We start from the raw sequence: 13710 nt of genomic DNA on the forward strand, positions 1-13710 counted from the left end.
GGTGTAAAAATGGGCAACACATTATTTTGAGAATTCTCCTTGAAAAAGGGAGTGGAAATAATTGGCTTCAGACACCTGTTTCACCGAGCAACACAAAATTGGGTTGATGCAGGAATAAGTCTCAAGGACCCATGATCAAAATTGAACAGATAGTCTGCCATTTTGGTTTGAAGCAGCCATTTTGGGCAAATTCTAGGTCTCATTCTTTGACGAAAGAATTGGAAGCTGGCATCTTAGACAATAAATTGCGACTTTCAATTTTGCCAATGTGGGAGGAGCAAGGCCTCAAAGTTTGAGGATCATTTTGAGGATTCTCCATGAAATGGCGACGAAAAAAACCAAAATGCCCTCAAAACTAGTTTTACAGATCGACATGGAATTGGGTGGACAAAAGACAGAGAAGACAAGCACCCATGCCCAGAATTGAACAGGAAGTCTACTATTTTGGTTTGACACTTTGGTTGACATTTTGGTTCATACCGTGAGCGATACGATTTCTGCTTAGTGCTAATCAGGAAAGTAAGAAATAATAATGGAGCAATTGAGAATATATAATCCCTGTCCTTTTACCATAATCTGCTAAACAAAACCGGATTATGTCAGGTGCCTGCTACCTGCTTGTCACACTCATTTAGTGGCATTGTTCTGAGCTATTAGCGACAATGGCTCTGATATGAAAGGTTGTCTCTTTATTATTATTCACTGCTTGTGTGTGCGTTTGTCCTCTCATCGAGACTTGTGCATATAGAAAGAATATGCTTTAGATTAGCTCTCCACTGTAGTGATTGATGCGAAACTTTGACCCTTGAAATACATATTTTTGAGTATGTGCTCATAGTTGGGTCCGAATTTTACCAAGCCGATGCTGAGGCAAATCACATGGAGCTATGATGATTAGCACTTCCTGTTTGCTCTCCATTACCTGTCTTCTCAGGCATATTCAAAGAGTAATTTTACTTCATTTTAGTTGTATTGTTGGGTGGAGTGTTGAGCATTAGCTCCATCAGGCCTCTTGCTGAGCATGTCCTGGATTTGCTGAACACGCGTGCAGAGGTGCACAAACACACACAGTTTACAGGCTCAGAAGATGACATAATGAATCATAAAGACCCAGCTCACGCACACACACACACACCTCTATAGTGTATAATATATAGCGCATCCTCACATTGAGAGACTCCCAGCTGCGTTGTGGGCTGCCTTCGCAATGAATCACAAGCACACCAGCGCGTAATGGCAGCCCGCTTGGCTTTGCTCCTCTTTTATTCATAGTGCTTCCTCGGCAGCCTCGTTCACTGCCCATACACCTCGCTTGTTCCACGACATTCATCTCCATTTTCCATCTCCTGGATGTCGTTTGTCCCTCTGTCCTCCATTTTAAAAGATGTTCGTCTCTATCTTGTCTCTCCACTTTTCCTCTTGTTTCGTTCCTGCACTACAGTCATTATCGTTTCCATCCACGGGTTGATGAATTCAAGGAAGTGGTCGCAAAGTTGTACATCACTACAGTGAAAAACTATGTCATACATTCACTGCCATTGACGGCTTTAGAAGTCAATTATCCATGTTAACTGGGAAGGCTGACAGTGAATGAGTTAAAAGCTGTTTTCATCTATCTGCTCACCATCAATATACGCACCATTCACTACAATGAGTAATCAGAAACCAAGACTTGCGCATATACTGTATGTAAAATGAAAACTGCTTTTCACTTGCCATCCACTGGAGTTACTGATGCCCAACTCTGATGTTAAGACTCGTTGATATAGAGAGAGAACAGCCTTTGACAACTTGTTTTTTTAAAAGAAATGTCCACTGTAGTGACTGATGCTCAACTTTCACACCAAGACTCACACACACATAAAAAAACATTTTTTTAATGGTTGTTTGCTGTAGTGACTGTCGGGTTCCTTTGAAAAAGTATTCATACTAAATAATATAAAATTTGACTTTAGGATTCTGTTTGTACGCTGCTAATCTTGTTTAACCTTGATGCATCCCCCCCATTCTTCTTCTCTCTTCCAGAAGGGGCCTGCAGGGGATGAAGACCAGGAGAACCAGGCTTGCAAATCCTCCACGGACCTCTGCTCCCCCGACGGCAAGTTGGCTGAAGCCGAGCCAACGGGGAAGGTCAGTCGCTGGGCTACCTCCTACCGTCATTTCTCCCCATCCCCTTCTCCCTCCCAGTTTGCAATCTCTCATCCATCACCTCCCGTGGCTCCCGCCGCCCTCCCCGACATGCGGGTCAGCTCTCTGGGTCAACTTCCACACATACAAACACACACACACACATACACACAAGCCAGTCATTTTCTTATGGGGCGTGGCTCCTCTGCAGTTTGTCAGGAAGCACACGCACACACACACGCGCACACACAATATAACACAGCTGCAGATGCTTTTCTAAGCTCTTTATCATGATTATCTTATTCACACGCACACACACAGATGCTCGGTGCGCCGCAGGTGATCCCTCATCCACGTCTACTGGCAGCATATATTAGCTCTATTAGATTAGGATCCTGACAGTGCAACCCATTTCCTGCTTCTTGTCTCCACGTCGCGCTTACACATGTCTAATTAACTTATTCTAATCATTGTATGGTGTGTTTTTTTCCGTTTTTTTTTTTTTTTTGTCTGCAGGGTAAGACCTCTCCAACCGTGGTGTACAATCAGCTTTTCCCGGACATCAAGGAGGAGCCGGGACACCCCACCCTGGTCCACCCCAGGTACTACAGCCTTGTCACGCACCGCCAGCTTTGGAGCCCCATCCATCCATCCATCTATTTTCTGAGCCACTTCTCCTCACTAGGGTCGCGGGCGTGCTGGAACCTATCCCAGCTATCATCGGGCAGGAGACGGTGTACACCCTGAACTGGTTGCCAGCCAATTGCAGGGCACATACAAACAAACAACCATTCGCACTGACATTCACACCTACGGGCAATTTAGAGTCTCCAAATCATGCATGCTTTTGGGATGTGGGAGGAAACCGGAGTGCCCGGAGAAAACCCACGCAGGCACGGGGAGAACATGCAAACTCCACACAGGCGGGGCCAGGGATTGAACCCGGGTCCTCAGAACTGTGAGGCTGACGCTCTAACCAGTCGCCCACCGTGCCGCGCTTTGGAGCCCCTTTAAACGAATTTTTTTTTTTTTTTCATGCTGTATGTTGTGTTAAAGGCACCAACGTAGAATAGTCTATGTCAATGTCTGTTTTCCACTGCAGTGACTCATGCGCAACTTTGACACCAAAACTTGTGCATTTAGAAGAAAGCAGTTTATGAATAGCTGTCCACTGTAGTGACTGATGTGCAACTTTGACATTAAGACTTACACATAGAGAAGAAAACAACTTTTGAATTGCTGCTCACTGTAGTGAGTGATGCATCTCAAAACATCAAGAAAACCGCTTTTGAGTTGCAGTCAACTGTAATAATCGATGCACAACGTTGTCATAAAGAATAAAAACAGTTTTTGAATAGCTTGCCACTGTAGTGACTGATGCAGGACTTCAACCTCCAATATCAAATTTATAGTTCCATCGTCTCTTTTACTCAGATCCCGCAAAATAGCTACCTCAGAGCCATATTTTGTTTTGTTTTTTTACACATAACCCAGCAAAATTGAAAACACTGAATAACTAATGTGATTACAATTGGCTTCATCCGCTCCTCACCATCTTGTATCTGAGCGTAATCCCACCCAGATTAAAAAAAACGAAACGAACGCAACGCGCTGACCGAGCGGCAACCCGCCGACATCAAATCTTCCATGGGATTAGCACTTTTACCTCCCACCCTGCCACAACGGCATGACCGTCACGTACACACACACACACACACACACACACACACACACACACACACACACACACATGCCCCAACAGAGAACCAGCATGCACCAGTTTGTAGACAGCACGTCTGCGCCAGTGAGCCATAATGAACGTGTCGCAATACAGCCTTAGCACTTTGCTTCACTTGTCAACTACGAGCCAGGCGTGCATTATTCAATCAGGATTGGGTTCCTACTGTTGTACTTTTCTGCTTAACCTAGTTTACAATGCCAGCTCTGTTTGGTGGGGGGCTCATGAAGATGATGGTGGTGATGGTCAGGGGGCGAGTCTCCCCTAGCAAAGAAGCAGATAGCGCCACCTGGTCGTTTGTGATAAGACCAAGGTCTGTTTAGGCGGAGCCGGTGTAAACACAAGATAAGATTTACCCCAATATTCAACGCCAGTGTGTTTTGTATGGTTCATGCAGCGTGAATTACGGCGCGTGTATATGTTGCATATCATCATCCCTGCAAAGTCCATAACTCATAAGGTTTTATGAGACCGTGAAAGGTGACATTGCTCGCTCAACGATGATGAGTAGGGTAACAAAGAGATGGAGTCAGTCAATTATGAACAAACGGAATTAATTAAAGCTGTCTCAGAGTGCATATCAGTGTTTAATCTCTCCACTTTTATTTTCTCTCTTCCGTAGCTATTACCTGTACACGTACGATAAGATGGTGGCTCCCAATGTGTCCCTGCGCAGGCAGGCGGAGATGAGCCCCGAGATGCTCAGCGCACTGCTCAAGCACCACTACGCCCGAGGGCCACCGCTCCATGACGAGCCTCCGATGGGTCAGTAGCGACTCGTGATAAATACGTGCTGTATGGCTGTTCCAAAAATCACGATACATTGGTTTTGAAAACACAGTTTCTGTTCATCACAGTGAGTGAACAGAATGCAAAACATCAACACACTGTTATTTTGTGTAAACAGGGAACACATTTAATGACATTTAAAATGCAACATAAAACTGCTGGCAGTAAATTCTCCAATAAATGTCCTCTTTAAACAGTTTTAATTAATATATGATACACATTATAATCCCTCAAGGGGAAATTCTACTTACGCTGTGCTGTATATTTTGTGTTGCACTCAACATGGAGAAGCAAATCACACACATGCCAAACTATCACTCCACTGCCAAATAACACAACATAAGCTCATCTTCACCCTTCACAATAGGTGCTGCTGTTTTAGTTAGCAACTCCCTTCTAATAGGCTCAGCAGTTAACCCTTTAATGTATGATGACTATGGCAGTTAGTGTTTTTTTTTCTTTTTTCCCTGTTGAGAAAAGGGCGGTGTCAATTTGATGGAAGAATTTGAAGAGTTATATAAAATGGAGGCTGCAACTGCAATCATGTACTGTGTGTTACTCCTAAGTCTGCCTGTTAGAGGTCAACTGGTCGAGATGCTGCATGTTTGGGAAACACAGGAGCTAGCACGAGCTATTAAAATTCCTACAACATGAGTGGGAGAGACAAGCATGCTTATGGAGGCGACACGTGTGCGCTGTAAACTGTAAAACACACACACACACGCACACACACATTGGCGCCTGCAGCCATGCACATAATCATGTGCTGACCTTCACTTAAAGACTTGGGGGGAGGGGAGGGGGGATATACCTCACTATTGATGAGCAAAGGGGTGGCAGTGACCTCCTTTCCTGCACTTCTGCTGTGAGTGTTTTATATATACTGTAACTGTGTGCGTGTTTGTGTGTCTGCGTCTGTGTGTGTGTTTTAACAGCAATCACAGGAATGTCTCGGCCATTCCAGCCTGTCTTTCCGCAAACATTTCTCCTTCCATCCTTTCCTCTTTTCCACATCTGTGTCTCCCACGCAGTCTGTTGTCACTTTCTTTCCCTCTTCCTCCCGTCCCACCCCGCCAATGCTAAAATGGCCTCTTCAAACCAAAGTGGTAGACTTCCTGTGTCTTTTCGTGCATGGGTTCTTGAGACTATTTTGTGGGTCTTTCCATGATAGATAGGACTACTTAATTTCATGTTGCCAGTTTAGGACTACTAAATTTCATGTTGCCAAGACAAACTGGCTTTGGGGGCTGAATTTTCAAAAAACGTCTGGTTTATGCTTCCAAACTAATTATCATCAGAATGACCCAAAAATGGCCACTTGAAAACCAAAATGGCAAATTTCCTTTGTCTTTTTGGGCATCGGTTCTTAAGACTTTTTTGTGCGTCTACTCATATTAGACATGACTACCAATTTTCATATTGCCAAGGGAAAATGGTTTTGGGGGCAGAATTTAGAAAAGAAAGCGGGGAGGCTGCCAAACGTAAATTTGCCCAAAAATGGCCACTTGAAACCAAAATGGTAGACTCCCTGTGTTTTTTTTGGGGGGGGGGGGGGGGGCATGACCTCTTGAGACTTTTTGGGGGCTCTACTCATGATAGACATGCTGACCAAATTTCATGTTGCTAAGGGAAACCGGCTTTGGGGGCCGAATTTGCAATTGTTTGCCGTCACTTTCCTCCTCTTCCTCATCCTTCTCCTCCTCCCCTCCTTCCGTCTGCTTCGTGTTCCTTCCACTCACTCGCTTTCTATCCTACTTCCTTTTGATCCATCAGCACATGACTCACTGCTGTTTGTGCATAGCATGTACTGTGTCCGCTATTTATTTATGTCTCACACACACACTATAGAAATAAAAGGCAAGGCAAACACAACGTGGCTTTTGATGCCTCACCAGTTCCCTTTTAAAGCAAGTGTGGGCAAACTACAAACCGCTCTGTTCTTTTAATGCAGCCCACTGAGCATTTACTGTACATTATCAACAGTCCTGGAATACTTCTTGCATTAATTTATCCTAAGTTTGATGAACTAAAATGTATTTTATTCATTTCCTGGCACATCTGTCCATTTAAAAAAAAAATAAATAATAATAATCAAATGTAGCCCACCCCTGTTTTAAAGTGGAACAGGTTGGTTGCCAGACGCCTCCCCTATTCTACTTTTGCCGAGATGGTGGTGTGAGCTTTTTTAGTTTAGGCGGCAGTGCGCACTTGCTGCCTTCTTCACCCCCCCCCCCCCTCCTTCTCTAACGTCCTTCTTCATCCCACTTTTCTTCCTCAGATCTTCACGCGTCGCCTCCACTGGCTGAGGAGGCCAAATCCCAACACGCCGCCGAGCGGGAATGCCAAACCCAGGCAGTTTCCATGGCGATGAGCAGCCTGAGCGGCAAGATAGCCGCCCGCACCCGCAGTCCTCCTCCTCTTCATCCCGCATCGCCGGCGCACGAGGAAGCGGGATGTGCCGTGAACATGACTGTGGGCGGGCTGGAGGACGACAAGGACAGGATCGTGGTGGAGATCATGCAGATGTACGGCAGGCAGCAGGAGAAACTCGACTCCACCCTGCTCAAGCAGCTGCAGCTGGAGATGGTGAGAAACTAAGCCCACTCGGATGAATAGACTAGAACAGGCCTTCTCAATTAAAAGTGGTCCACTAAACAATGATTTTGTCATCACTAAATATAAAAAGAAAGAATTCTTTGGAATTCCAACAATGTTTAGTTGGTAGAAATCAGACAAAACATCTAATAGTAGTTTGTCTTTGAAGGACCCCCTGGCTGCCTCAAACCAAAGTGACTGACTTTTTGTTTCTTTTTGGGCATGGCTTCTTAACGCCTGGATCAGACTACAAGACAAATTTGGTCTCTCACGATGGCACTATGTCAGACTACTGCCATAAAATCTTGCCGTATCTCAGCCGGACACCGGCAACACTATACGACGTATTACGATATCACTGTATCCCGTCTTTTACGATTATTGGGCTACATCTCTTCAAATCAAACACTTTCCGGCTAGGCGGGGAGGAAAACGTGTCACCACTACGGGATATAATGATTACCATGGCGACAAAACCAACAATGATTGCAGACAAATTGTGTTGGGGGGGGAGAACAAAAAGAGAGAAAACAAAACAATCTTGTCACTGGGTGGAGAGGATGTTTTGCGCTGTCTATTATTCAAGGAGAGCTTGACGTAATGTTCCTGTACCTTTAATGCCGCTCGCAAGCAGGCAACATAAGGGTATATAGCTAGCCAGTGCTAGTAATAACGTTTGTACGTAAACATGCCAGCGTTTGCGCGCGTGAATAAATGTTGATAACGGCGAGCACGGGAGGCGATTCGCCGGTTACAATACACAATCCTGTCGGTCGACGTCAAGGCACTATATCCAAAACACGCTAGACTTTTCCTTTTGGTGTCGTAGGGCTATCGTCGGGCCAAACCGTTAGTTGTGGATTATGTTTTTGTGGGTCTACTACTAATAATAGACATGCCTCCCAAAACTTTTTTTTTCTAACTGAAACAGGCTTTGACAGGCTGAATTTTTAAGTTATGAAAGTTTGTCTTTAAAGGACCCCTGGAAATGGCCAAAACGGCTGACTTTTGAGCCTTTTTGTCGATCACATAGACAAAGCTAACACATTTTCCCATCCATTTGTCCACAGGAGCTGGAGGCGTTACGCGGCGGCGAGGCAGCTCGGCTACACGAGCTGAGCGCCGAGCAGCGGGAGCTGCGCACCGAGCTGGAGGCGGTGCACAGCGAGCAGGCGCGCCAGCTCGGCCAGGCCCGCCACGAGCAGCTGGAGCTGGAGGCTCGTCTGGAACAGCTACGGCAGCAGGCGTGCGCTTGCGAACCCGCCTCCCAGCGCCAGCATGAGGCGCACTACGTCGCGCAGGTACGCCGCCACAGAGACACATAGAAATGAGATAAGTAGACAGACAGACAGACAAACAAGAGGGTGTAACACTAAGCCAAATATATTGGCGTACTGTGTACGCACCTCTGGAGTCAACAACTAATTGTTTAATGTGTGAACGACACCGTGCCGACTAGGAACTCTTTTTCACCAACAAATAGACTTTTTTTTTTCTTCGAAAGAAATCTGACTCCAGTCTCATAAAATTGCAACCTTTTTTCAAAATGTTTTTTCTCGAAAAATCTCACTTCATATTCAGAATTTGTTTTGTAAAGCACAAATGTTCTCATAAAAATGTAGCTCATTATTGTTTTCTCAAAAAATGCTCAAATATTTTCTCAAAAATCTGTAATCTATTAATCTATTGTTTCAACTGCTCTATGTTGAATTGTTTTTTAACGTTTTATTTTTATGTAATGTACATCACTTTGTGTGTAGCTGAGGTATTTTAAAGTGCTCAATAAATAAAGTTGAGTTGAGTCAAAAATCTGACTTTATTCTAAGAAAAGTCAACATTTTTTGTTAAAAAAATGACTTTATTATCGTGTTAGAAGCTACTTATTTGTATGTTATTTATAATGTTTGGTTATTATTTGAGGGAGGCGTTTATTTGGATGGCCGGACAGTAATTGTATGCCATTTCAAGTTGTTTGTTTTTGTGGTCAAGTGGTCGTCCAGTTTGAACACCGGCGCAAGTTGTATGGTTGGGCTCCGTACGACCTTATTTGGTAAAGTACTGTTTAAAAAAAGCCAAATGGTGGTGCTGGTTTAAATTGACGCCGGGCCACATAGACAGCACATTCAGTCTTTGCTGGGGGGTTTGGGGTCTACTTCCCACCTCCTGCTTGTTTTTGAGCTTTCTGGCTCCACATGCCTACAATCTCTGGCTCTGTGCCAGCCTGGAGGGACGAATTGTGTATTTGCTGTGTGTTGTTCCTAACATGTCGTCCTCCTCGTCTCTTCCCAGTTGTCGGAGCTTCGCCAGAGGCTGGAGCGCGCCGAGGCCGACCGGCAGGAGCTGCAGGACGAGCTGAGGCGGGAACGGGAGGCGCGCGAGAACCTGGAGCGCGCCATCGGCCAGCTCAAGCAGCAGATGGCGCGGTCGGGCGCCGTCGTACCCGCCGGGGGCAGCCCTTCGCCTCCCCTCACCCCGTCCACCGGACCCCCCAATGCCCATTCGCCGCCCTCCTCCTCCCCCTCCTTCTCGGAAGTCCCAAAGTAACCGACGCCCCTCTTCCGCTTTCAATGTTGGACCTTTGTAATTTAACATCAAAGAAGAGTTTAGTCTTTTTTTTTATTATTATTATTATTATTAGTCTTTCTTCTGCTCTCAACAAACAGTATTTAAATGCTTCTTGTTTGTTTGTTTGGGATGTGATTTTAAGTTATAGCCTTTTAACAGACACCACAACCACCACCATTCGCGCTGCTTGGTTCGCCTTCCCTTCACACACCTCCTGGATGGGCGACCGCTAATCTCCTCTGAGAGCAAAGTGAACATCGGTCATCGAAAACAAAGGAGATGCACATTGCCCAACTCGCTTTACAAAGCCGTCCTCCCTCCGCAACACTGTGGCAACCCCCCCCCCAAAAGAAACACTGTGCTCCTTTTTCCGGTGTACTTGACTTGACTGACCGCCCCGGAGCCGTAGCCCCCTCTGGGGCAGGAATGAACGTGAGGTGTTTTTCTTGTTTGTTTGTTTGTTTGTTTTCTCTGAAAAAAGGAAGGCAGCTTTTGATAATAATACAACCAGGTCGGAGTTGACAGCAGTTACTTTGTGCCGGCTGAAGAAACAGCAGCAGGCAAGGGAGAGGAAGAGGGGCGGCCCCCTGAGTGGTGGGGCGGGGGCCCTCCAATGCCGCACCAGCTTGGGGGGCAGACAACGCCACTTTTTATTCATGTTGCCAGGCAAAAACTGCTTTTTATTGCCTCTAAAGAGATCCCTGTAACCCAGTGTGTAGATGGGTGAGAGTGCGTGTGTAAATAATGATTTAAATGAGGAAAGAGGAGCGGGGGGCGGTGGGGTGGGGTGCTAACCTTTTATGCATCTGCTACAAATGCAAACTGATAAGACATTCCACTGTGCTCCATCTCAAAGGCAGATTATGAAGACTGTTGCAAGTCGTCATTGTTGCGGGAGGGGGGGTGGGAGGGGTATCTTTAAAGAAAATATTTAACATTAAACTAAACACTTCTATTCACTTTGTACATACACTAGCCATTAATATATTAACGCTTCATCTTCGTCTATGGATAATCTTTTAAAGGTTATATGAATCGGAGCAGAAAAGGCTTCTGAGGAAAAAAAGGGTTTTGCTTGGGATCTTTGCAAAAATATGCAAACTTGTCGAGTGGATGTGGAGGAAAATGATAGTTAATGTCACACTCTGCCCCGGTCTTTTTTGTGCTGGTGAAATAAAACAACCTTTTGTGTCACTTTTTCTATAAAATCACCAAAGGCCATACTAATGGGAGAAAAAAATCATTTCTGTGGACATTTGTGGCCTTTTCCGCAGAGGTTTTTAGAATTAATGCCAGGCTAGATCATCGTCATGCTCGGGCCACAGGTGTAATGTGAAAATTCATCAATAATGGTGTGCATAATTACATTTTGGACAAAAAAAAAAAAAAAACTACAAAATGACAAAAAAATATATGAATATATTTTTTTGCATGTTTTGCTGCCCCTCACGTTTGTGTCACATGGCCATATGTGGAAAAAAAATAATTCTCCCACCCATAAAATAATAATAATGAGCCACTGAGGCTCATGTGCATGAACCTGTACAAGTTTTTTTATATACATAAGGTCAGTGTGAATGAATGAATGAGTGTGTGAGTGAGACTGACCGTGCAGTAGCTTGGAAACGCTGCGTTTGTACACGCTTGACGCCACTGAATTTATATTCAGTATTAGTGTTTTTTTGTTTGTTTTTTGTCTTAATTCAGCAGAACAAGATTAAATTTTCTACACAAGGGGGCTGCTGTTTGAGGATGAAGTGAAAGGGAAGCCCCCCCCCCCTTTAACTATGGTTGACATTTTGCAGTGTTACAAGATATGCTTTTGTACAGTTTGCTTTCTTTTAACACTAGTGCGAAGTTTGCCCACCACAACGGCATTTACATATCCGCCGTCAGGGTTTCACACAATGTCGCCGTAATGCGGGATGTATTCTGTACATAAAGAGATGCTTTAAAAAAAAAAAAAAAAAAAAAAAAGACAGGAGTTGTGAATTCGCGGCAACAATGACAATCGGCGACCTCCCCCAAAAACGGGGCACCCCCTGTCTTTTTACTCTTCAGTCGCATGCTTTTATCGTCCATCCTAGCACTGGTAAGCGACAAATAGGTACATTGTGTTTTCATTTATACACTTCTTTTGAAAACAAAACAAAACAAACAAACAAAAAATATATATATATATTCATGGCTTCCCCAGTGCCGCCACGCAATGCTGAAACATGACTCGCGGTGTCCGTCTATGAATATGACCATTGCCAATAACCATGTAATGAGAATCTTTGTTCTTTGCATGACTTGAGACACTGATCTCCTACCTCATGTTGTGATATATATAAATACAAATATATATATATATATATATACATATATATATATAAATATGTTGTTGCTTTTTTTTTTTTAATGCAGAGGAAACTAACTGTTAAATCATTTAATATTGACGAGTACATGACCTGACTTGTATATGCTTTTCAGCTCTATGATACCTCACTTGTATCTTAGTGGGTTATTTTTTTGGAGGGGGGGTGGTTTGTGGGTTGTTGTTTTTATTTTCCTGTTCTTTGCCTTCATTTTCATTTCACACCTTGTACATATGACCTTGTGTATAAACAATGAACTTGGATCCAATTCAAGTAAAGTTCTGTAGTGTTAAGCCATCGACGCATGTTTCCTGCTGCTTTTTTTCCACCCACACATTCTGATTTGAACATAAAGTGAAATGTTTTGACATTTATAGTGGGGTACACATACTGTATACTGCCAGTTTCCTTGCGATCAATGTTAAAATGTTAAAAAAGAAAAAAATGGTATGTCTACGCGTAACCTTTAACCGATTTTTTAAAATGTCAGAGACCCCACACATAATGAGAATGAGGTGTGTTCCTACTGTTCTTCTGGTGAGAGGTTGTACACCAGATGACAAACACAGCACACCATGGACATAACAGCATCTCCATCGACATAAAAAAAGCTCAACTCGGCCAAACTCCGTGTTGAACACACACTTAACGAAGAGAACTTTATTTTACATTTCCTTTCCCTGGCAATGTTAGGGAATCTGCACTGAAATATCATGGATTCTGCCTTTGCCCTCACCTCAGTCCTCTAAATATTGTTTGGTTATTTTTGCATCACCCTATGAAAAAACAAACAGCTTTCGACATATACACTAACTGCCTTGATCTTGCATTTAAGACAAATTTAACCAGAAGAGCAAATATCCATCCATCCATTATCTTGACCGCTTATCCTCACTAGGGTCGCCGGCGTGCTGGAGCCTATCCCAGCTACCGTCGGGCGAGAGGCGGGGTACACCCTGAAGTGGTCGCCAACCAATCGCAGGGCACATATAAACAAACAACTAATCGCACTCACATTCACACCTATGGGCAATTTTTTAATCAACCTACCGGGCAAGTTTTTGGGATGTGGGAGGAAACCTGAGTACCCAGAGAAAACCCAAGCAGGCCCGGGGAGAACATGCAAACTCCACACAGGCGGGGCTCGGACTTGAACCCCGGTACTCAGAACTGTGAGGCAGACGTGCTAGCCAGTGGTTCACCATGCCGCGAGAGCAAATATGTTTCTGCTAAATTTAAACCTCACAGAATTGGTTTGTCCCAGCGAGCGGATACGCTACATACACAAAACACGCTTCCTCTCTGTCTAGTGAACCACAGCCAGGCTGCAGGACAACCAATGCGGAGAGCAATACTAAAAAAATAAATAAATAAAAAAACATTGGGGAAAGAACTTTTCCTGCCAAAAACTCTGATTGTATTGTGAAAAAAACAAGTGCCATGGCAACCGAAGACAGATATAGCCTCCACATTCGATGAAGAGGCAGGTGGGGAACCGAAGCATATGGCCCACGGGCCGCAGGTTCCACACAAATG

General features: G+C 44.3%; 1 protein-coding gene across 1 annotated transcript in view; it reads left to right on the plus strand.

The window, feature by feature from the left end:
• Nucleotides 1-11801, plus strand: part of skila (SKI-like proto-oncogene a) — a 41013-nt gene extending 29212 nt beyond the window's left edge. The window contains exons 3-8 of the mRNA XM_061693537.1: nt 2026-2130; nt 2644-2729; nt 4488-4630; nt 6933-7240; nt 8320-8550; nt 9539-11801. Coding sequence (XP_061549521.1) covers nt 2026-2130; nt 2644-2729; nt 4488-4630; nt 6933-7240; nt 8320-8550; nt 9539-9793 — 1128 coding nt within the window. The 3' untranslated portion in view covers nt 9794-11801. The remainder of the gene's footprint in view (nt 1-2025; nt 2131-2643; nt 2730-4487; nt 4631-6932; nt 7241-8319; nt 8551-9538) is intronic.
• The last annotated feature ends 1909 nt before the right edge of the window (nt 11802-13710 follow it).

Source organism: Phycodurus eques, chromosome 13 (genome assembly GCF_024500275.1).
Source record: "Phycodurus eques isolate BA_2022a chromosome 13, UOR_Pequ_1.1, whole genome shotgun sequence".
Lineage (NCBI taxonomy): Eukaryota > Metazoa > Chordata > Actinopteri > Syngnathiformes > Syngnathidae > Phycodurus > Phycodurus eques.